Below are 24,243 nucleotides of genomic sequence, written 5' to 3' on the forward strand. Positions count from 1 at the left end.
GTATTCAATGGCTGAAATAAAATGAGGGAGATTACAGTCCAACGAGCACTGTAAAACAGTGTAAACTGGCTGCAGCTGAGAAAAGCACTCATACTTCTCTCCCTTCCTCTTCTTCCACCCTTGGACATAGGTGTTGGCAAAATTCTTCTGGAAAAGACTGGTATCATCATTTGTGGTTAGAAATTTATCTATCTAAACAATGTGCTTTTCATTTGATACCCATTGTGGGAGCATTTTACTCTTCCAAATTTCACACATGAGAAACGGAGGAAAGAAAGGGAAGAAGGTTTCTAACTTATATGTAACTTATATTAAAAGGTCTGGATTTTGATGTAGATCAGTTAGCAGGTTATAAACCCTTTCTCAGCAGTGCCTTTCATTTGCCTTACAGGTAGATTAACAACACTGTGACATACTTAATTTTTGTTCCAATAGAATTAAAATGGTGCCTTGGAAGTTTGAAAGAGAGTTTTTTGTTTTAATATTGGCAGTTCAGAATGAATATCCAGTATAATTTATGGCTTTTTAAAACACAGAAATAGCTCATGTCAAATAACAAAGGCCCTGAGGAAGCAATCTTTAAAAAAGGTCGTACTTCTCCATTCTGATTTTTGAGGGTTTACTTAGTGATAATTGTCTTAATAAGCACAAGACTGAAATGGAATGGGAAATTGCTCTTCTGTGGATGTGGCTGCAGCTAAGATCATGCACTTGAATAAAGGCAACCATAAAACCAGTGGAGCACAGATTCCCTGCATCACAGATACTCTATAAGTCCACATTTGCTTAAGACTGTGTCCATTTTTTCATTGTTTATTTTACAGTTTGGTGATTTAAATGCTGTGTCCCCTGGGAATATGGATAAAGGTAAGCATTTTAGTATCTCCAGGGTATAATTCTGCATAGAGCTAATGTGTCTCTGAGCAAAATGGTTTTAAAACCACAGTCAAACAGAATTTAGAGCTGTATCATCCTTTAAAGTACATGTATATGCTCTGTGGATACATTGATATAATACAATAGCTATGTATGTAATATGCCACATGTAGTAATGACTGAAATATTGTAGGTTTATTTTAGAATAATAATATTTTAAAGAAGTTTGTTATTCTCAGAAGGAAATACTCCCATTTTTATGCAAATCTTGTTATATCTAATAGGGTGGAGGAGGGTAACAGCTGTGGAAAGAAAGACAAGAGTATGTTTATGGATGTTTAAATGTAGTGAATGTTTTGCTACGTCAAGAAGCAGAACTGTACACAAGTAGTCAGGGAGCAATTAGTTCCTTACATTCTCTTCATGCCCTATTTTCACATGCATTCTTATACTGACTACCTGAATGATTTGTGGTGACCTCAGAGCACTCCACGAGTGAGTACAAGAATGTTTGTCAAAATCTGGGGTCAGGTGACCACAGCTCTCCTCACCTCAGTTTCCCTATCTGTATCTAAAAGTAACAACTCTTATTCATCATGTTTAGGAAATTAGACGTTTTCCTATACGAAGTTAACATTATTTGTTGGACCTTTTGAGATTTCAGTTGTTTTTTCCACACCAAAAGTGTGTACCTCACGCGACCAAACCCAGATCTTTTTACCTATTTAACAGTTGACTTTTTTCCATTAAAATCTTAATTTTCAGTTTGTGCTTTATCGATTGCTCCCCTGTATTTCAGCTATTACTTAAAAAAAGAAGAGCCTTGTATTAGAAACTTCTCTCTTTGTGGTAGTTACATGCTGGTTTGTTTGTGCAGATGAGGGCAGCGAAGTTGAAAGTGAAATAGATGAAGAGCTGGATGAAAGTGGAGAGCCACAAGCTAAGAGGGAGAAAACTGAGCTAAACCAGGCATTCCAGGTGGGCTGCATGCAGCCAGTGCTTGAGAGTGGAGTACAGCAGAACCTCCTGAACCCAATTCATAATGAGCACATTGTTGCAACTACTCAGACTATCAGACAATGCAGTGCTACTGGGAACACATACACTGCAGTCTAACGTGAAACCTGCCCTGGCCTCCGACACACGCCCCATTGCATTAGCTGTTTAGTTTTAACATGAAAAAGAAAAAGAAAAAAAAAAAAAAAAAAAAGAGAATAAGTCCGAAGGTTGACTGTTGTCAAATGTAAACTGTTCTGATCATTATTTTGTTGGAGTTGTTAAATGGAATGGGTGTACGTATTTTGCGAGGTCTGCTTAGAAACAAAAAAAGGTTTTGTAAACGAAATCATTTCACATTGGCCGCTCAATATGAAGAGGTTTCTTTGTATCAAATGCAAGGAAGACTTTTTTTGCAAAGTTTAATGTTAATGTTTTGTCCTCGTATAATAATTTAATTTTTTTCATAGTTTTAAAAATATTTTAATGTTAATTATTAGTTATTATGCTGATTTCATATAGATAGGTTTTTAATTAGATGCACTTCTGTGAAATATCAAAAGAACTATTTTCTTTGATTTACACTGGAGGCATACTTATTTGACAGCAGATGTATCAAATTTGTTATTAAAGGTGCTTTTCATCGTACTACGAGAAGACACTATTTTGATAAAATTGTGAGTATTCAGGGGGATTTTTTTGTAATAATGCTGGAGGGTTGAGAAGATCTCATCGTTTCTTCCTGTGAGGAAGAAGCTGTTTAAATGACGGAATCGTATTAGAATGTGGTAATCTGTATGGCATAAATATACCTAATTATCTGAACATGATGTAAACAATGCAAGCTTCATTTAAAATCAACAGTTTCAGATATTATTTGCATACCAGTTCCTCTGTTTTGAAGACTACTGATTCTATATGTGAGGCCACTGGACAGACGCTTTTGATTGTTCAGTGGCACTGTAGTTGTTAGAAACTGAAGCTAAAATGGAAGCGACTTGATTATTGTTAATTTTAAGTGTATGTGCTACTTATGCTGAACTGGACATACAGGAAAACATTCCATTTGGATGACTTTCTTCTATTCCAGGTCTTTTCCTACTAGTGGTTCAATCTGCTGCTCTTAGAAAAGATGATTTATAGAATGCAAGGAATGTAGCAACCTGCATCATTTTCCTTTCAAAAAACATTTCCTTGTTGTTAAAGTGGATTTAAATTTTTACAAAAATTAGACAAGGCAGTGTAACTGGCACACCTCACTTGTACTTATTCCCAATTGTGTAGAATTTGAATAGGTGGCTAGATGGACCATTGCCATTTAAGAATGTACATCAGGGATCATTGTACCTCGGCTATTACATGGTGCCTTAAACAGAACTGAAGCTAAGACTTAGTACTTTTTGTTATTCTTAACTCTTAAATTCATTCAACAAGGTGTGCCTGTCATTTTCAAATTCCCTAAGAAGTAAGGACAGGTTACACAGCCTTCAAAAGTATAAAAAGGATTTTTTTATTATTAAATGATTTTAATATCCCTCTTAGAATGACAATAGACCTATTTTTTCTTGTTTCTAGCTGGATTTCACTTTAATAGAAATAAAATTTGCTTGGGAATTTGGAAAGCAAAACTAGCTTTAATACCAACTTCAAATGTCAAAGTAGATTGACCATAGTCCCAAGTATGATTATATATTTTCTAAGCCCTTGCCTACTTTTAATTTTAAAAACTAAAAAGAAATAAATGAGCAGGTACATAATGCAGTGCATGTTTTCAATTTCTATATTTTGTGGTGTATCAGCCAGATATTACATTTTAATGGTAAAATAATATCAGTTTATAGAGACCATATTAATTGACATTAAAGAATGCAAGTTTTTCTTCACAAGCATTTCATCATGCAGACACATGAATTTGCTACACTAAAGTAGTGAAATTAAATAAGGGGGGAAAAAAAACCAAAAAGTGAATGAGAACACAAAAATATCAACTTTACAGGAAAGACTGTGTAAAAAAAATTAGGATTCTTTTATTCTGGTTTATCTAGTGTGTCTGAAAATGACTTTAAAGTCATATATACCAAATGGGAGAAGAGCATGTAAAATGGAAGTGTATTTATAGCAAACAAGTTTGTTGCTAGAGTTTACATATGCTCCAAATACAGCTGCACATAAACAAAAATGTCCTAACACTATTAGTGGTGCACAAAAATAAATCTTAATCCCTTTGCAGAATTGTGAACCCATCCAGCTCATTCTGTGTAAGCATAATTCCTACTAAAGTCAGTAGATGACTTTTGCCTCAGTAAAAAGTAAAAGTGAGGTTTATATTCATTATTTCTAAACTCATAAATGCACTGAATCTCATTATAGATTTTGTTGTCACATATATCGCTCAGTGTGTCCTGATTTTTCCTTAGAAATCAGCACATCTGTACCCTTCACCAAAAATGCTAAAACTAAGCTGTGATAAATATTTACTCCCCTTCATTGTGCATTATAAAATGTTTACAAGTAAAATAAAGTGAAATAATTCAACTTTTTTTTTTCATTTTTAGCTTTTTTTTAATACTGTAGTAGTTGTTTTAATTTTTGTGTTTGTTTGTGTTTTCTTATTTTTATGCTTTCTTGGTTTAATGTTGAATTTGTTGTTGCTGAGAAAAGAGTACAATTGTAAAAGGTAAATCTAGCTTGCTAAATATTGTGGGACTTGAGTATCTCTCATTATTTAGCTCTCCACTCCACTCAGTTGTTAACTGTCATAAAGTGAAAAACTAAACAAAAATCTGAATACAAAAAATGGAATGTATTTCATATCTTCTAAAAACAATGAATTATCAAGACAAATTTGAACTTTGACAGGTTCAGAAAACTGACTGGAGTCCGTATTCTTACGCTTAAAATTCTAAAGATTTTTCAAGATATTTTTAAAGCAACTATCTTACTGTGTTGCAAACTAAGGAGATTTGGGGGTCTTTTGTTGTTGTTGTTTCGGTTCTTTTTTACTGAAATTTCAATCAGACACTTAGATAAAACATTTTGCACACTCTTGCTGTTTGATAGCTGGGTTTTAGTAGTCGTTGAGTAGAGAGATACGAATACCTCAGCGTGTATTCTGTAGTGTGTAGCGTGCGGCTGCACCGCCACACCAGCTCTGGAGTCTGCTGTCGATGCCATGGAGAGGTGTAGCGTGTGTCCACAGGGTAGACATTATGAGAGTTGACGTGATTTTATGTGTTTTATCTAACCTTGAGATGGAATCCAGAATAATTGTTTCAGAGGCATTTCCCCCATTAGCACAAAAATAGCACAGCGAACAGTGTGGGGGAAGAGGTCTTGTTGAACTACCTTTTCAAAGCACAGGGCCCAATTTTCAAAAGTTTTCTGTTTGTTGAAGTGTTTTGTTACATTTTCATCTTTCTTGTGCTAAAATTGGTTTTAAAACTTTTTTTTCTTTTTTTTTTCTTTTTTTCAGTTTTTCCACTTGTACTGTAGCATGCTCTAAGCACCTTCATTTTTAAAAAGTTCCATAAAAATTTGGAAAATAGATGTTAAATTATTTGCCTATAAAATGGTGATTTACAGCATTACTGCCTTTAGTTCAAAAAAGAAAATAATGTTCTGTCATTCAGGAATGCATAGGTCTATAAACAAATTTAATTTAAAGCGAGGTATTTTTAAATATCTGAAACACTTTTTGTTTTATGTTGTTTTCCCTAGGAGAAATTATCTGATATCTTTATCATTATCATCTTTGACATCTGCACTGTTTAGAAAAATACCCAAGTTAGAGATGCACTGCAATCCAATTTAATCCAGAATGCTTTTACAAAACAAAACCAACCACTGAGAGCCATAAATGTGCTGACAAAAACCCCAGATGTATTAGTAATCTAACTACACCACAATAATTTCAGAGTCTAAAATACAAATTTGAGAGAGCAAGATGAATTTCTGAAAATTGGGCCCTCGTCACACTAACAGGACATGCTCTTTGTACACGGTTTAAAGCAAATTGATAAATGGAATTCTAGTATCTCTGCTAATTTGTTTGGTGAATAAACACTGACAATAAAAACTGGAATAGAAGCATAAACACAGTGCTTAGTTCTAGTATTAGGAAATTAATTTGATATAATGCCTTGCATTAACCCTTTGAGCATTGTAAGTACCATGATGGGAACAAAGATTTTTAGATAATTTAACTAGTCCACTGAGCATATACTTTGAAATAGCTTACAGTGTTGTAATTTCTTTTTTTTTAATTATGTCTAAAGTAAATACTTGCATACAATATGGGGATTTTTTTGTATTAATAGGGGGCTCGGTAGATGTAGGCAAAATATTTGTTGCCATTGATATGTACTGTGTTATATAAAACAGTACTTCAGCTCCCTGGTTTTCATAACTGCATATATATATATACAAAGAAAATCAAACATGATTCTACAGATAGGAAGTTGTCTACTTTAAGATGCCTTTAGAAAATAAAGGTTTAGTAAATATATTCAGCTATTTTGAAAATTTCCTGAGATAGATTAGTATTGGAATACTCTGGTACTGTAAAAGAGAAATCTTTAGGATTAAAAGAAGGTTTAGTAATTATGAATTTTGCAGAATATTTGATGTGTTTGCATTGAAATTTTTGGCAGTGTTTGTAAGAAACAGGAACAAAAAGTGCACAAATATGTTAATACTCCTTTTAAAACTCAGTCACTGCAATAATGACTAGCTAGAAGATGAAGGTATTTTATTAAATTTCACATACAAGGGTACAGTTTGGATGGCCCTTATTGAATGTCAGAATTTTAAAAGCAACCTAGAAATTGCACGAGCAAATATTTTTAAAAGCCCCTTTGTTCTTACAATTACTGCTTACAGGAACAAGGGAACAAGTGTAGCAGCAAGTAAAGATTCTTTTAACTTAGAGATACTGATGCCACCTTACTAAGTGAGAATACAGTACATTTTCTACTGGTTTCTTGCAATATCAGTTAGCAAACACTAAAGCAGCTGTACTTATTTAAGTCTAGCTGAAGGCAAAGAAAAGGGTATCATTTAAAGTTATTTAAGGGAATTACGTCAGTAGTATAGTGCAAGTAAGTTGTAAACATTTTTAGTCAGTTAATGCAAATTAATGCATAATTAATTAACATAAATGCAATACTCAAAGGGTTTTAATTTAACAACTTTTTTTATTCATAATTTACTGTAAATGCTTCTGAGTTTGCATGCCTTGATCATTGCTGCTAGTGATTTTATGTGCCAGTAGACCTGAGTTTAATTTACCAGTTTAACTAAGAAATAGTAAAAGCCACTTACAAAGTGACTGCCTAGTGTTTGTTTGAAGTAAAATATGCCTTAGTTTGAAAACGATCATTTTAACTCTTGTTTTATTCTGATTTTTTTCCTCCTTTTCCTGTTGAGAAAAATAAATTGGCATTTTGGGATTGGAAGCCCTGAGTAGTTAAATATTTGGTAAGAATTGTTCTTGGAGATTGCTCATTAAGGCTGAAATTCACTGTAGAAAACAAGGCCCAGAAAAAGCCTGTGGGCATCAAATGAGCCTCACTTAACACTAATTCAGGAAGATGTTCTTTGTATGTTCTTAAGCACTTTCTTGGTTATGGTGCAAACAACTTACAGGAATTTTCAGTTCTAGATTAATTTTACTCTGAAATAATAAAAGTCATTTTAGGAGGAGCACAGACTTCAGAGGAACAACCTTGAATTGATTGGTTTTTAATAGGAACTCAGTTCAATTCTTTTTGTCTCACTGATACCAGCAAAAGCTTTTTACACAAAGAATATTTAATGGGTTCCCCAAGTAAAGTTTCCTTCCATATGACATTAAAGTGACTGCCTTGTTTTTAAACATTAAATACCCATCTTAAAGTGACCCAGTTAAGCAATTTACAATATGTTGGGAAAATATCACTTTGTACCAAAGCAAGTTGCCCATTTCCACTCATACCCACTGAAAATTTGGATTTACAGTTAATAACCAATGAGGCTGTTAAAGAAACTTTGAGTGCCTTTCAAAAACTTGGAAAATTGTGCCTGAGGTGGTAAACTTTAATTAGGTTAATTCTAGAGCTACCAATCAGTAATTTTATCATCACTCAGGGCTTTCTTACCTTCTAGGAAACTTCCCTTGTTGCATTTATTTTATACTGTATTTTTTTTAAGTGCCATCATTTAAATTTCACTTAGTAAGTGGCAGATTACATTATCCAGTCCCACAGCACAGAAACATCATAACACTAGGACATATTCAAACTCTTTATTTTCCAGTTGACTGAATATATTATGTAAATGAGGTAAGCAACTTTTTGTAGATTGTATGTGTGAGATAATGTAATGTTCTTTTCCAGTTTTTGGGCTACCGTTGAATATACTTTTTAATTATTTAAAGAAGACATCTTTACAGAATAACGTGATGGTTTTTTTTGTATAATGTATTTGATTTTGTAAATACGTATTTCCTGATGTGATTTTTGTGACAAATGCTAAATCTTTTAGTATATAATGTCCTCTCAAAACTGGCAGGAGCTAAATAATAGTTTGTTGGCAATTTGTATTGTGTACTGTACAATAACTGGGGACCTTTTATAATTATAAAAATATATATTAACTTTTAGTGTGTTGTATAAAAAAATGACTGGAACATACTAAAGACAGTAGGATTTTTCTGAATATTTCAGACTTGAACTCAGGCTAGCTTTCTTGTGTTTTTCAAAACAAAATTGTGTCTTGTCTTTTAAAATCAATAAATTTGTTTTCTTGTTACAAACATATCTGAATGGCTCCAGTTTTTATACAGCTAGATATTTTGGACTGTATGTTGTACTCTTGATTTTGAGAGAAAAATTATTGCACTTACACCTTTGAAATAAGACCACATTTTTATTTCTTTAATAACAACAGAACTAAGTAACAAGTGCATTTCAGATGGCAAAAACCACAAGTACTTTGAATCACAGAATCACAGAACTGCTAGGGTTGGAAGGAACCTCTGAAGATCATCTAATCCAGCCCACCTTGCCAAGGCAGGGTCGCCTAGGAAGTGTCAGTTCAACTGAGTTGCTGTGATATTCCCAGTAAATAGAGACTGTAATGTACTTATTCATTTCAATGTTAACAGTAATTTCCCATTACAGATGTATGTAGTTAACAGCTAACATTAAGAGGCATGCAGACTCTGGCCTCCAGGAATTAGTGGTGTCAGTTTGGTACCAGCAGAACCGACTTCTGCAATATGCTAGTGTGTTAGATGTTTTGACAATTCCACAAAACATAGTTGAAGGTCTAATCTTGCCATTTCACATATATTATGGGTGTCTAGTATGTGTTGCAGGCACCATACATGTTTCATATTATGTTTCATATTTCATAAGAAGAAATGCTGAATTTTGTTTTAACGGGGAAAACCCACCAAGTAACAGATTCCAGAACATCAAAATAACAAGATTAAAACAAGTATTTCACACGAAACTGTGGTAAAGGTAGAAGAGTTGCAACCCTAGAGTTTACTTTTCTCAGGATGTTCAGCTATAAAATACAGTCCACTCATTGTCTATAATTTCAGATAAAGACCAAAAGCTTATTACAGTGCAATATCGGTCCTTGCATTGCATCTTACCTTACAAGACTACAACTACAGCAGTGACCATTTTCACCTAAAGAGTTGTAGAATTGTCAAGGTTGGAAAAGACCTTCAAGATCACCCAGCACTGCCCCTGTCACTCATAAACCTCCAAACCACATCACCAGACCCAGATGCCTCTTGAACAACCAGGGACAGTCCACCACCTCTGTGGGCAAACTGTTCCAATCTCCAACCACCCTAACGGGGAAAAAAAAATCTGATATCTGAATCTCTCCTGTCTCAGCTTCAGGTCCTTTCCTCTTGTCCTCTCACTGCAAGCTCAGCAGAAGAGATCAGCTCTCACCTCACTGCAGCCTCCTTTCAGACAGTTGTAGAGAGCAATGAGGTGCACCCTGAGCCTCCTCGAGACTAAACAAACCCACTTCTCACAAGTGTTCCCATTTGACGTGTTCTGAAGCTTTCATGAGCTCTGATGCCCTAATCTAGACACGCTCCAGCACCTCAGTGTCTGTCTTGGAGTGAGGGGCCCAGAACACAGCACAGGATTTGAGGTGCAGCCTCACCAGTGCCGAGTACAGGGGGACAATCCCTGCCCTGCTCCTGCTGGCCACACCATTGCTGGCACAGCCCAGGATGCCATTGGCCTTCTTGGCCACCTGGGCACTGCTGGCTCCTGTTCAGTCCCTGTCACCAGCACCCCCAGCTCCTTTTCCTGTGGGCAGCTTTCCAGCCACTCTGCCCCAGCCTGTGGAGCTGCCTGGGGTTGTTGTGACCCAGGGGCAGGACCCAGCCCTGGGCCTTGTTGAACCTCACACCATCGACCTCAGCCCATGATCCAGCCTGTGCAGATCCCTCTGCAGAGCCTTCCTGAACTCCAGCAGATCAACACTCCCACCCAGACTGGTGTCCTCTGCAGACTGAGGGGACACTCAATTGCAACACCCAGATGATTGATAAAGACATTAAACATGACCATCCCCAAAGAGAGCCCTGGGCAGCACCATTGCTGACTGGCCACCAACTTGATTTAATTCCATTCACCACTGTCTGGGCCCAGCCATCCTGGTAGTTTTTTACGCATGGAAGAGTCCACTCATGCAAGCCACAAGCAGTTTTTATAGGAGGATTCTTTGGGAGATGGTGTCAAATGCTTTTACTCAAGTCTAGATAGACAACACCCACAGCCTTCCCCTCATCTGCTAAGCAGGTCACTTTGTCACAGAAGAAGATCAGGCTGGTCAAGCAGGACCTGCCTTTTTAAAATATTTGCTGGGCTTGATCCCTTGGTTGCTCTGCACGTGCCATGTAATGGGCTTCCATGGAAGTTCTTTCCCAGAACTGAGGTAAGACTGACAATGACAGCCCTGTCACCCAGGATCATCTTTCCAACCCTTTTGGCAGCTGGGCATTACATTACATTTGCTAATTTCCAGTCTCCTGGAACTTTTACAGTTACCAGGGCTGCTGGTAGATGATTAAGAGTAGCTTGGCAAGTTGTTTTACCAGTTCCCTCATTACTCTGGGGTGGATTTCACCGGGACCCATAGACTTGTGAGTGTCTAATTGGCACAGCAGGTCACTAACCATTTCCTTCTGGATTATGGGGGCTTCACTTGTCTTCTGTCACCAATTTTCCAGCTCTGGTAACTTCTCGAGCTGGATATCCCAAGGACAAGAGGGAATGATATTAAAGACCAAGGCAAAGAAGGCATTAAGTACCTATGCCTTTTCCTCATGCCCTATCAGTACAGTACCCTCTGCATTCCACACTTGAAGATACTCCTTGACCCTCCTTTTGCTATCACTGTATTTATACAAACTTTTTTTTCTGTCTTAAATCAAGTTCTAGTAGGGCCCTCTAATCTTCTCCCTATGTGATCTTGCAACACTCTTACAGTCCTCTTAAGTCACTTGACCTCCCTTCCAAAGATGATAGATTATTTTTTTTCCCCCAAGTTCTCTTTAACCAGGCTGTTCTTTTTCCCTGATGAATTGTCTTTCTAGACAAGGAGACAGCCTGATCCTGAATATTTAATAATTCCTTTTTAGAGCACATCCAGCCTTCCTGGACTCCTTTGTCCTTCACGACTGACTGCAAAGACAGTCTGTCAATCAAGGTCCTAACAAGCCAAAGTCTGCTAGATGCAAGTCCAAGGTGGAAGTTCTGCTGGTGCCCCTCCTTAATCCACACAGTACCAAAAACTCTGATGTTTCATGGTCTTTCTACCCAAGACAGCCACCAACCACCGCATCACCCACTAGTCCTACGTTGCTCATTGTCATGGTTTAAGCCTAGCCAGCAGCCAAGCCCCAGGCTGCCACTTGCTTACTCCCCCACCAGTGGGATCAGGGAGAGAATCAAAAGGGTAAATACCAGAAAACTTGTGGGCTGAGATAAAGACAGTTAAATAGGGAAAGCGAAAGCCATGCAAACAGTCCAAAGAGAATCACTTTCATTTTAATCCATGATGCCACATGGGCTGGAATATCCCTTTGGTCAGCTGGGGTCACCTGTCCTGGCTGTGTCTCCTCCCAGGCACCCCCGGTCCCCTCATCAGTGTGTCAGTACCAAAAGCAGAAAAGGCCTTGGCTCTGTGCAAGCCCTGCTCAGCAGTGACAAAACCATCTCTGTATTATCAACCCCGAGTTCAGCACAAATCCAAAAACAGCCCAATGCCAGCCACTGTGAAGAAAGTTAACTCTACCCCTGCCAAAACGAGCACATACACAAAAACCAAAACAAAATATATCTAGCAGGGAATCTCCTCTGGTAGGCTTTTTCACCAGCTGTGTCAAGAAGTTACTTTCCACACACTCCATGAACCCCCTGGTCTGCTTCCTCTCTGCTGTGTTCTATTTCTAACAGACATTTGGCAAGCTGAACTCATACACACATAAAAGGGCAACCACGAGACTTCTGCCAGCCACTTGAAGAATGCCTCATCTGCGTGTTCATCCTGGTTGGGTGGTCTGTAACAGACTCCCACCACGACTTTCACCCTGCTGACCTTCCCTCTGTCTTACCATAGGCACTCAGCCTTGCCATCTTCATCAAAATCATCCATTTCAATACAATCAAATCACTCCCTAAGAGTGCTACCCCATGCTATTCTATGTTTACAGAATACTCTTAATTGGTTTGCTAATTGAGATGAGGCTTCATTTTCTAGCAGGTGCCTTGCTGAGACAAATTAGGTTTTTCTCTGGCACATACCTGGGAAAAAATTCTGCACAGGGACATCGTCCCTAGAGGGATCACACACCAACCAAGCTCTTGAAATAGTCAACAGGCCTACATTGCTCAGCTCTTTTCCACTGACAGGAAAACCCTGCCAGGAAGACCCTGCAAAATTCAACCTCTGTTGCTGTTCATATTAATGGAACTCATTTTATTATGAAAGTTTTGTTTACAGTAATACAGATGCACAGATCCAGACCTCTAAGTGTGAAGTACACATAAACTGCAGGAGAAACTCAAAAATACTGGGTATTGGAAGAAAACAGAAATGTTAGAAAGGTAATAAATTATTTCTATTACTTCTGTAAGGTAATTTCCTGCACAGTGTTATTGTCAAATAAGTAAGATACATTCTACATCAAGTTATTGTAAGTGTATTTAATTTGACTTAACTAAAGCATTCACTTTAATTATGTAAAATCACATACAGCCTGCAGCAATCCAGTGTGCATCAGTTGTTTAATTCTGTATCAAGGTCTATGCCAAAAACCACATGAAATATGAGCCAATTATTTTTTCCACAAAAGCACTACCAAGGCAAGGAAGATGAAGAAGAAACCTTGATCTATTTTTGGCACTGTTAACAGTATGCTAGAGAGAGTTTTTATACTGACTTGGTTCTGCTTGTCTCATTCAAAATTTTGCTAAATTCCATTGTACATGTACTTCCCAATACATTAACTAACCTACCATGTAGGACTTTCCTGTTCAAAACCCAAAACAATCCCTTCTTGACTGAAATGTGCTACTGCTGACATGTTATTCTAAATGCTTTATAAGCAAATCTGTTCTAGGAAAAGTAACTCCGTGTATAGGCATTTGCCACAGGCACACTGTACACAAGATCTGCTGCTGCTTTTAAGATCAGAGTTCATTACAGATGTAGTCAGTCAGTACTTATTTAGTAACCCACTTGTTACTAAAACACATACTTTCAGAGATCTAGATGGAAGAGATATTAAAAAACTGCTGTCTCCATGCTCTGCAGCTGGATGTTACCTTTCCCCACAATAAATCGTGTCCTGGAAGACTGTGTCACAAACAGCTGAAAAAGCTGCAGTAGCAATATGTTGAAGTTAGGATCACAGATAGTGCTGTTGCAACACAGGCATTGAATTTAGTGGTCCATGTGAGTGACATGGTGACTGTTGCTCAGAACAGTAGCAATCACTTCATCAATTTATTTTCCTGGTCTTCAGTGGTTTCCAATGCCAAAGAAAAACTTAGATTTCCCTTCTTCCTCCAGTTTCACCCAATAAAGTCAAACAGCCAAAATCAAAAGGTGCAATAATTAAAATTGCAATAAAATGGGACAGCCCTAATCATCACCACATAAATGACCACATTCCCTTCCTGTGAACTTCTTGGTGGACTATTATGTGTGTCTTTGGGAAGCATAATTCTTCTATCTGCACACTTTACTTCCATTCACTTATTACAGCAAATTCAAATCCATGATTTACTACACCAACAAGTAGACAAGAAAAGACTTGGTTTTGGCTGCTTCTGCTGGCAAGTTTGCCAGAATAACTAACAATATCTATTCTGAATAATGTACCCAAATCAAGCTTTTTTCATTTTTTTCCTATTAAAGAGAATTTAGTTAGATTTCCTTAAAGTATGGGTGGACTTTTCTTTTTGTTAAAAATAAAAAGTGGTCAAATAGGTAATCCATTAGAGGCAAATCCTGTTGTGATGCCTGAAGGGGAAAGAACTAGTCTCATTTAACACCACCAGATCTGATACCTTTAAACCCATGAAACAGGATTGTAACTGCAGTTGCTTTTGACTTTAAAAGCCATGGGGCTCTGCAGAGACAACAGCGCAGCTGGGAAAGGCTGAGACATTCAAACCCAATTCTGTTTACAGCACAGGGTATGCCTGTGGAACAAATGCTGGTTGATCTGTTCTAGCCTTCAATGTCAAAGCAGCAGCTTAACAATAATGTTTAATAAAACATATTGTTGCACCTCTAGACTTAAATTTGGTTTCAGGTAAAAAATACTTGATTTAGCAAGATGTGTGGAAAATCTAGTCTTTTTAGCATAGTGACAAGCTCGCTGGTAGCATTAATTTAGTACTACAGATATTGCTGACTTTGATGATGGCAAATGAAAGACAAAACTGAATTTAAAACTGTTTTCCTGTTATTTCCAAAGATCCGTTTTGAAACCAAAATGGTGCACACACAATAAAGTGTTAACAAGGTAGCAGTTTCAGGTGAGCAACACATTGTATAGTGTTTACAGTCAAATTTTGATGGAATTCACCATATGAGGGTAGTGAGTTGTTTGTGCAATAACCCTTGAAGTTATTTCCTGACATTCTTGAATAACACCATAGTTTAAAGAGACTGATGGAAATCTGGATAGGAAAATGATCAGAAATTATCATTGGGGCGGGGGAGGGGGGGGGCGGGGAAGGGTTGGTTTGGTTTGGTTTTTTACTGATTCACCTAACAATTCAACATGTGCATTAAAGTTTAAAAGGAATGATCAAAATTTCCTGTCTTCAGTAGTCCAAGTTCACACTAGCTGTTGTTGTTCAGACTTTTAGGAATACATGTGAGTTTTTTCAGACACATTGGCCTCTTATTTAGTTTGATAATTAAAACTAATTTATGCCTTCAGAAAACACATTTGCCCAGTGTATGTTTCATAAAGGGCCGCCTTTATTCCGAGAAATTATCTCGGAACTCTTCCCTGCATGTCCCCATTCCCCACTTCTTTCCTCAAAACCACATATATCTGGTTCAGGAAGCAAGTTTGCTACCTTACACTCTTGCAGCTAAAAACTAGTGTACTGGAGCCGCAGGCATATAGCTGTTCAGACTTGTACAATTCTTACCAGGCATTTGTATTCAGCTGTATTTCACCCTGGATTTCAGCTACCTGTAAATACCTTCTTCCGTGCTAAACAAGTGCAGTGTTGCCTTACCTGTATTTATTCAACCTTTCACTGCAATAATCAATTTGACAGCCCAGAAGTCGCTGTTTTTTGGAGTAGACGTTAATTAAGAGGCTGTGGAATTGGCTTTGGGTGTAAGTAATCCTGCCGAGTGCTGAAGCACTGGCTGCGTGCAGTGCACTCTGCACCTGATGGCACATGCAGACGGCCTCATTCCTCCTTCATACAGGGGTAACACCAAATTCTCTCACAGAACACTCAGGAGGTTATTGTTATAGGTGAACCCTCTCAGCCATTAGTGCAAAGAGAGGTTCAGCAACATGTGTGCCACCTCTGTGTATTTTGTGGCTAAAGAAGCTCAGAGGAACAATTCTCTGATGAACAGTTCTCTACTATGCTAGAGATTGTCGCTCTGTACAACCACACAGTCCATTGAATGCAGTCAGGGTGGGTACATCTGCTTTCTTTCCAGACAGGATAGCCCATGTAACCACCTGGGTCCAGAGATCACTGACAACACATACTACAAAATGTCTGGAAACACAGTGAGCTCACACGGTATTTTTAAACCCAAGAGCATTAATATCTTAATTAATATTGATTCATTAACCTTCCTAGTGTATTTTTGACACAGAGGCGTACATACGAAACTAATTAACAGACGTTTGGTTTTTCTTTCCTTCTACCACGACGGGGCTGGGATGGCACTACCTACTTCCAACGAAAAACACGCAATCCAGGGAAAACTATTATAGCCAAACAGCGACACCCCCTGCTGGACATCACAGTTGCACCCTTAGGATACTCGAAAATACAGCCAAGGGGAAAACGCCAAGGGAGGAGGACACCGAACTCCCAAGGGGTTCGTGAACCTTCTCCCTGCATCGCTGCCTCGAGCCTCATGTTCCGATCTCATCAGAGGGCTGCCTCCAAGCGCCGTGGTCATCCGGCAGGGCGGCACGGATGGGCGGAAGGGTCTCACGGTGTCACCCCCTCCTCGTCCCGCGGGCCCCGCTGCCTCTCCAGGGCTGGGGGGACGGGCGGGGGATCGCGGATCGCGGCCGTGCTCTTTCCGCACCAGCAGCGTTGAAGCGTGAGGATGCTCCGCGCTAGGGAGGAGCTGCCGGGGGGACTGCAGTTCGCCAGCCGCGACCAGAACGTCCTGCAGCTGGAGAGAGGGCGGCGCGGGCGTGACTGTGACACTCGGGTAGGCACCGAAGCCCCTCGGCTTTTTCTTCCCCGCATCCCGCTCCGCCGGGACGCAGCTGGTCCGTGAGGGCACCGGGCACTTGCTGCTGACGGCTCGTCGGGAAGAAGTGCTGTGGCTGAGGGGCTGTCAGCACTGCACGCAGCCCCGGTGCGGTGCCAGAGGCTCTCCCGTCTTCCCTCGCCTTCCCCAAGTGCCGGCGGTGGCCGTGGAGCGGGGCCGGGGGCGCCGCGGCCGCGTCTCTCCCGGTGTGCGGTGGTCTGCGGCTCGGCAGCAGCAGCCCTGGCCAGGCCGGGGTCACTTCAGCCCTCGGAACATGTGGCCTCAGGTGTTTTCCTCGCTGCTGCCCCGGCAGCTGGTGCTGCCAGCGAGCCCAGCAGCGGGGAAGCGCTTCTCGGCGCTCGGAAGCTGCTCCGCGGGGAAAAGCTACAAGGCTGGCGTGTCAGGATCGTCTCTCTTCTCTGTTCTGGAGTTTGTAACTTCAGGCAGGGATGGTCAGAAGAGGTCTTTCCCCCTTACCTGAAGAACATGGTCTTTTCCTGCTATGAAGTCGAATGGGAGTGATAAAATAACCAGCTGGAAATGGAGTAAGTAATGGAAGCCAATCTGTAGCTGTATGAACATAACTGCGTTTGTTTTTCTGCTGCTGCTGCTGGTTGGACTGCTGTGCCGAGATGGCAGCAGAGCACAGCAGTGCCTTGGGATGCACTGTGCTGATTAGCCCTGAATTCTCTCTGGCTCTGCTACTTGTAGGTAGACTGGCTTACGATGCACTTAAGTGATGTCTGCATGGACACCTTTACTGGCTTCCTTGAAAGCAGTCTTTCTTTCAAATTCATGTCTTTACAGGCTAATAGCACAGCTGAAATTTTAAAATAAAACTAGCTGCCTGGATCTAGGTGAGGAGAAGATGGTGAAAAAAAAAAAAAAACCCACCTGAAACTGGTGTATGTATAGAAAGTAGTTAGTGAGGTGGATGGATGAGACCAGTCTGGAGCTGTTCTAGACATGCAGTGCTTGTTGTGGCTTTGGTTTTTCAAAAGGGATCTCAGTAACTTCTGAAAGGATTGATGGAATAGATGTTTTACAGTTGTGCTTGGGTTTTGGTCAGCAATGTAAATGAATCGGTATTAATACTGGCATATGGAGTTGTGTTTTCAGTCATCTAATGTCATTTAAGAGGGCATGAGTGACACAAACCAGCCACTAATCACAGCTGATACGGGCTTCTGTCTGCCACCGTATTTCTTAGAAGACTGATCTGTAGTTGCTGTTCTCTTGGTATTTCCTTTTATACACATATTCATATTTTCACGTGAAAGACCTGCTGGAAGCAGAGAAAAAGTCAAAGTTAACAGTTTCTTGGTTTGGGGATTTTTATATTAATGGAAGGGCTCACATACGCTACCACTGAAAACTTTGATGCTATACTGTGGGTATATTGAGAATTTTGTATCCAACAGCACTGGGCTTTAGTTAATTAAACCACATTTGAAAGTTTTTGGATGAGGGTGCATTGGTGTGTCATTGCTGCTGAAAGAGAGGAATACTGCAAACCTGTTTTGAGGCGCAGGCTCTCTTCTTTTTTTCTTTTCCTTTCACAAGAAGGTGTTCAAGTTATGCCCTATCAGACCCTGTGGGTAATACAAAAATTTTTAATGGTATCTGGTAGTTCAGCAACTTGATGCTTGAATACTTTGTGTGTTAGGTAAGAGAAGAAATCTGCAAATAGGTAGATGGTACAGCCTGTTATTAGTACTGCTAATTCAGTGTGTTTTTCTAACACTAGTATCTGCTTATTAGAATGATCTTACTAATATTTGTATTTTCTCACCTAAGAGACAATTTTGCTGTGAAAAGTAAAACTTATTTTACAAATATCAAACAGAATTGATCATACTCTACTGCCTTATGTTGTTGGTGTTAAGATATATGTTATTTAAGCAATAAAAGGAACTGACATAATTTGAAATCTTGACTTTTTTCCCCCCTCCCTGCTTCACACCGAAACGATGAAAATTAGTTTATTTTCAATCTTCCTGCCTAAATCTATGTCCCCAAGCTACATATTGGGTAAGTCTGGAAAAAAAAAATAATAGTTGGACTCAATGATCTTAGAGCTCTTTTCCAACCTCAGTGATTTTGTCATTTAAGTAATAAAAACAAACAACAAAATGAAAAACTTCTAGCTTTCAAAGCCATCCATTTTCTTTACCAATAAGAGAATATTTTCGGGGAAATATTTTTATAGAGAGTAAACCATGCACTTTTTATGTGCATTTTCAAGTGATAAAATACTTCTGGTCAAACTGTCTGGTCAAAAATTAATCCCAGTTCAGATCCATCAAGACTGGATGTTGTTACAGCACTCAGTTGTTCTGTAGTTCGTATACTTCATGTATCATTGCGGCATTTTGTCTGAATCTTTTGTGTTACTGTCTGTAATTTAATAACAGTAATTAAATACCGAGCTAACTAGGAATGTGGACATTATGCATTGCATAATGTAGAGTACACAGTTTATTACTGGGACTCAGAGTGATTTTGAAGTCTGACAAGTGAGTGGGTTATACTGTGGGTGACTGGCTGCTGGGCTTTGTGCTCCCTTACTTGCAGCTGTTGCTAATAATTCTACCAGCTCAGGCCTTAAACACTCATCCTTCATGTGGATGCATGCTGGGGCAATACAGGGTCTGCAGTCAAGAGATCTAAGTACAACCACTCTGTTACCTAGAAGGGAACCCTGAAGCAACAGAATTGCTCCTTTAGTGGAACAACTGGCTCCTGCAAAAACTGGCAGATAAATACAGGATGTTAAAACAAGGAGAAAGGTGGTATGCTTTTATCAGACAATGGGCCTGTTTCAGGTGTGGGACAATAGAAAGCAAGAATCTTCACAATGCAGTATTCATATATGTGGAGAAAGAAGAAAAGACTGGACATTCCCCAGAACAGGAGCCAGAGGCAGCAGCTGAGTATACTTCTGAGTGTGGTGCAGAGGGATCAACTCTGAGTTGGAGCTGCACTGGTTTCAGAGGAGCATCTGTCAGGAAGACCATGGATTCTGGTGAGCTGTGAACCCAAGGAGAGTTGTTGGGGATTAAGTTTTCCTGTGGAATTTTTCCCCCCATAAGTTGCTAGGAGGCTAAATACTGATAGTTAAAGGGTGCTACAAAAGAAGGGGATCACTTAGTTTACTGGGAGGGAAAGGCTCCCAGGAGCTGAGGGTGGGGAGTTCTTTTGTGCTCTCAGTTTTCCGGGGAGGACGTTCGGGCAACTGGTAGCTGCGTGGATTCCACGGTTAACAGAGGGGTTCGGTCCTGAGAATTCTATCATCTGCTGGAGCGCCCAGGAATTCAGAGTTTTTTGCCTGCCCTGCTGGATTTTGAGTGAGCCTGGGTCCCGGCGCCAGGGCTTCTTCAGCACTGCTCACTTTGCCTGCCGGGACAACCCACCATTTCCAGTCATCAGTCCCAAGTTTCCACCGTTTTGGTTTAGTGCTCTTGGGATCCCAAGAGATCAGACTGCCCAGGACTTGTGAGACAAAGCCCTTCGGGGTTTTTGGTTCTGTTTTATTATTATTATAATTGCTGTTGTCGTTTGTCTGTCCTATTTACTAGTAAAGGACTGTTATTCCTTTCCCCATAGCTCTGACTGAAAAGTTTTTCTTTAATCTTCCAAATTATAATAACAGGGAGGGAAGGGATTGGAATTCCCCCTTCCTAGAGAGGCCTGCCTCTCCCTAGCAGATACCTGTCTTTTCAAACCAAGACAAGACTCTTGAGGGCTCTTGTGGAGGAGAGGCATTGTCAATAAGACAGATGATCACTTGGTCCGAATCACTGTCTGGGACAGTTCATCATCACTGATTTGGAAATGAAAATGTAATCTGCAAAGCACCTCTTGAAAGGTAGGCAGCTACCTAAGGTAGCTAAGAGGACTCTGACCTTCAGTCAAAACATTTTAATGGGTGCTGACCAGAAGAAATCCTGCTATCTGACACAGTGCATTGCTTTGGGGTGTAATACTAAAAATATAATTTATAGCTGGTTTATGGAATGATCATAATAGAACTGCAAAATTTCTGGTAAAAACAGTGAGAACTTCTCAGAAGAAAGTAGAAAATTGTTGTCCAGGGAGTGTTCTCAGAAGGCCAAAAGAAAATCCAGGGCTGCAACCTACTTGGATCTAAGGAAGCTTAAGAGCAGATAGCAGAGTATCCCAAGATGCAAATATGTGTGGTGGCTTCTCCAGGGCTGCTAAGCCTCTTGGATTCGCTATCCTGTGTAAATTGGTATGTAAACAGATCTCAGTGATCTTAAACTGAGATCAGTGAAGTTATTGAAAGGTTCAGACTTTGGCACGGCAGCTCTAATTCAGTTATAGTGTTGCTTAATTGCTCTGAAATACCATTAGCTACAGTTTGTCTGAATTATTTTTTTCCACCTTATCTGCCAGAAGAAGCTTTCTTGAATACTTTTACAAGCTTACTATAGAATCCTTGGAATCTTGTAGTGGTTTTTGTTTCTTCTGTTGATTTATTACTGTAATTTGTTTTTCCCTTACAAGTGTCAAGGATATAAACACAGACAGGATTTAAGCCTCTAAAGAAAAAATCACATCCAGCTTTGCCGCACCTAGCAGAAGTAGATAATATTGTGCTCAGTCATAGCAATTTTAATATGAAACAAAGTTTAGATCTGTTGAAGATGAAAAGAACTAACAGCTAACAGCTGCAGAACCCGTGTATTTCTGCATCAAAGCGTAAATTCTGAGCAAAAGCCTATTATTACACCAGCTCTTCACTCATTGTTTGTTTTGCCTGAGGTTACGAGGAAAGACAAAATCCCTGACACCTTTTTAAGAACGGGTTATTAGCTGTTACTAGTAGTTTGGAGTGAGTGATGGGGGGGGAAGAAAGTAGTATTTTTCTGATTCAGCAGATATTTTGACAAAATTTAACAGCAGCCTAAAAGATAATGTAATTTTTCTCTCTAGTTACATACAGAGAAAACTCACCAATGTATAGGTAAGATGCTTTTGCAAACTGTCTTTTTACTTAAAGGACATGGATAGGATGGTTTAGATGAAACTGTAAGTGTAGTCCTTATTTTTGTTTTGAAAAATGAGTGGTCTCTTTTGAAATCCTTATTTTTTTTTCTTTCCCCTCACCTTCTATGTAACAGTATCTCCATTACTCTTGGTAGTTGTAAATGAAAAGCCTAAGAACTGGGAGGGTGGCAGATTAGTTTCTTATCTTCTGCAGTTGAAAAAAGTTTAGAAAATCTGTAATAAATTTGTGGTTTGGTCCTTATATGTTTTAGGTCAAGTCAAAACAGGGATTAAAATTCGGGCATTACATATACAGGAAAGAGTATATTTTTTAGATTGTTGGGGTCTTCATTATGGAAGGCCATGGGTTTTGTAAGTTAGTAAAATTAGTGAAACCCAGGGAAAGTCTGTATCATCACACTTTATATTATTACTTGTATTTCTTTAAGATCCTTCACTTCTTCCTATATTTATTTAAGGTCCTTCACATCTTCTTTGAGAGTTGCCTCTCTGAGCTTTATAATTTTGAATGAGTCATGCCCAAATCCTCATTGACTTCGGCTGGCATATACCTGGAAGGTGCATGGGTGGCATTACACTTGCATGTGTTTATAGGATTAGGTTCTTTTGTACCCAAAGCAAAGGGCAGCTCTTTAATACAGGTATCTGGAAATCAAACCATCTGTGCTGAGGTTACAGTGATCTGATCCTTTCAGTCTTGCTGTGGTTGTTGTGGTTGAAATCTAAAGGATCAGAACTCATGTTTATCACAACTTTTTCTTCACTGTTGTATGGTAGCTCATTCTCTTTAAAATGTTGTATGGTAGCTCATTCTCATAAAACTATAGTTGAAATGTAAATATATTCTCAGAAGGGTGTGGACACAGAATTACCAAAATTAAGTAAAAATAAATGCATCTGTAATTAGAAAAGGAGTGTGGTCTTCTCTTTCTGCAAATCTGGTAACTTTACACCAGTCGTGTGGTGCTTGGAGGGCTCATGCCATCCAAGAATTTTTTTGTATAAAGAAGGAGGTGTACTGACTCATTAAATGTCAAGTAGACAGGAACAGCGTAAAATCAATTTTCAAATAGCAGGATGGGGTTTTGCAGGAGTTATAACTGGATACAATAAAGTGGCAGAGGTTCATAGCTTCTGGTTGTTGTCGGAGTTTTAGGTTACATCAGGCTTCAGGGGTCTCTCAATATTAAAAATTCACTGAAACAGCTACATTCCCAATTTTACCAAGAAGCAAGCAAGGCATGTAAGTATACTGCTGAATGGCAAACAAGTTATTCAAAACAGAAGGAAAGGAAAAATCCTGCTCTAAATCACACCAGAACGATTAGCGAAAGATAAAGCCCCTCTTGCAGCACCACAAGGAAGCATTTCTAGTGCATGTAGTTTGGAGAAGGCAGTACCTGAAATTACATCTTTGACAGTAGAAACTGCCCCCCTTCAGAAATGTATTTTCTGGTGCTCATTGAAGCAGTTCTAACTGTACAATGGATCAGATGCTCCCAACGGAAAATGTACCAGGAATCATCTCATTAATTGGTATTTTCTCTTATTGTGGCCTGAAAAAAAAGGCTTTTAAAAACAGCTACTGCTCACCAAAGCAGCTAGATGGAATTCTGCTTGCTTCTTTTCTATTCAAGCATCAGATGCTTGAGTCTTTTGGGCTATTTCTAGTTCTTCCAAAACTTTGTTTGGAAGGTAAATGATTATCCCTTATCATGGACAGTGTGGCATTTGCCTTTTGACCTAGCAGGGAATATATGTAAGGTTTGCTTGCTTTGTTTTCAAAGTGGGCCTGATGATACCACTTTAGTATGAAACTTCAGTCTGGTTACTTGGAGATTTTTCAACGGCCTGTGGAAAACTGTGGACACTTGCAGGTTTTGAAGAAAAGCAGTATTGATGAGGAACAGAGCATGCATTAATGTGCAATTTGAGAGGGAGTTTATGAGGAATCAAGGAGGTGGCACTGTGGCAGGACATCCTCCCTACCACAGAAGAGCTTATCTGCTCTGTCCATCAGCTGGTGCTCTGAACTCTCCCCCACACATAACCATGATGAGCTAACCCAGGCCAGCTCTCTGATTTTTAAGCTATCACTTGCTAGTGAGTTATTTCTCTCTGTGGCACCAGGGGTACAATTCCCAGTAAACACCTGGCCATGAGAAGAGGGGAGATAAGCTGGAAATTCCTGACTGAGAGACACTGCTTTAAAAAATACAAAAGCTACACAAACTTTCATGGAGGCAGAAACTTCCTACACACACCCTGGAAATGTGTGGGACTTCTCACGCAGTTTGGACACAAATCAGGTGGATGCTTTCCTGGGAACTGAATGAAAGA

At 39.4% G+C, this 24,243-nt stretch overlaps 2 protein-coding genes across 2 annotated transcripts in view; both read left to right on the forward strand.

Annotated features, from left to right (window-relative positions):
- RFX3 (regulatory factor X3) overlaps positions 1–2,049 on the forward strand; it is a 100,310-nt gene extending 98,261 nt beyond the window's left edge. Inside the window, exons 16-17 of the mRNA XM_040089932.1 lie at positions 825–867; positions 1,754–2,049. Coding sequence (XP_039945866.1) covers positions 825–867; positions 1,754–1,992 — 282 coding nt within the window. The 3' untranslated portion in view covers positions 1,993–2,049. The remainder of the gene's footprint in view (positions 1–824; positions 868–1,753) is intronic.
- Positions 2,050–16,697: 14,648 nt separating this feature from the next.
- The window catches only part of PUM3 (pumilio RNA binding family member 3), a 65,902-nt gene continuing 58,356 nt past the window's right edge, over positions 16,698–24,243 (forward strand). Inside the window, exon 1 of the mRNA XM_040090402.2 lies at positions 16,698–16,830. The gene's annotated coding sequence lies outside the window, so the exon portion shown is untranslated. The remainder of the gene's footprint in view (positions 16,831–24,243) is intronic.

This window comes from Hirundo rustica, chromosome Z, assembly GCF_015227805.2.
Source record: "Hirundo rustica isolate bHirRus1 chromosome Z, bHirRus1.pri.v3, whole genome shotgun sequence".
NCBI classification, from domain to species: Eukaryota; Metazoa; Chordata; class Aves; order Passeriformes; family Hirundinidae; genus Hirundo; species Hirundo rustica.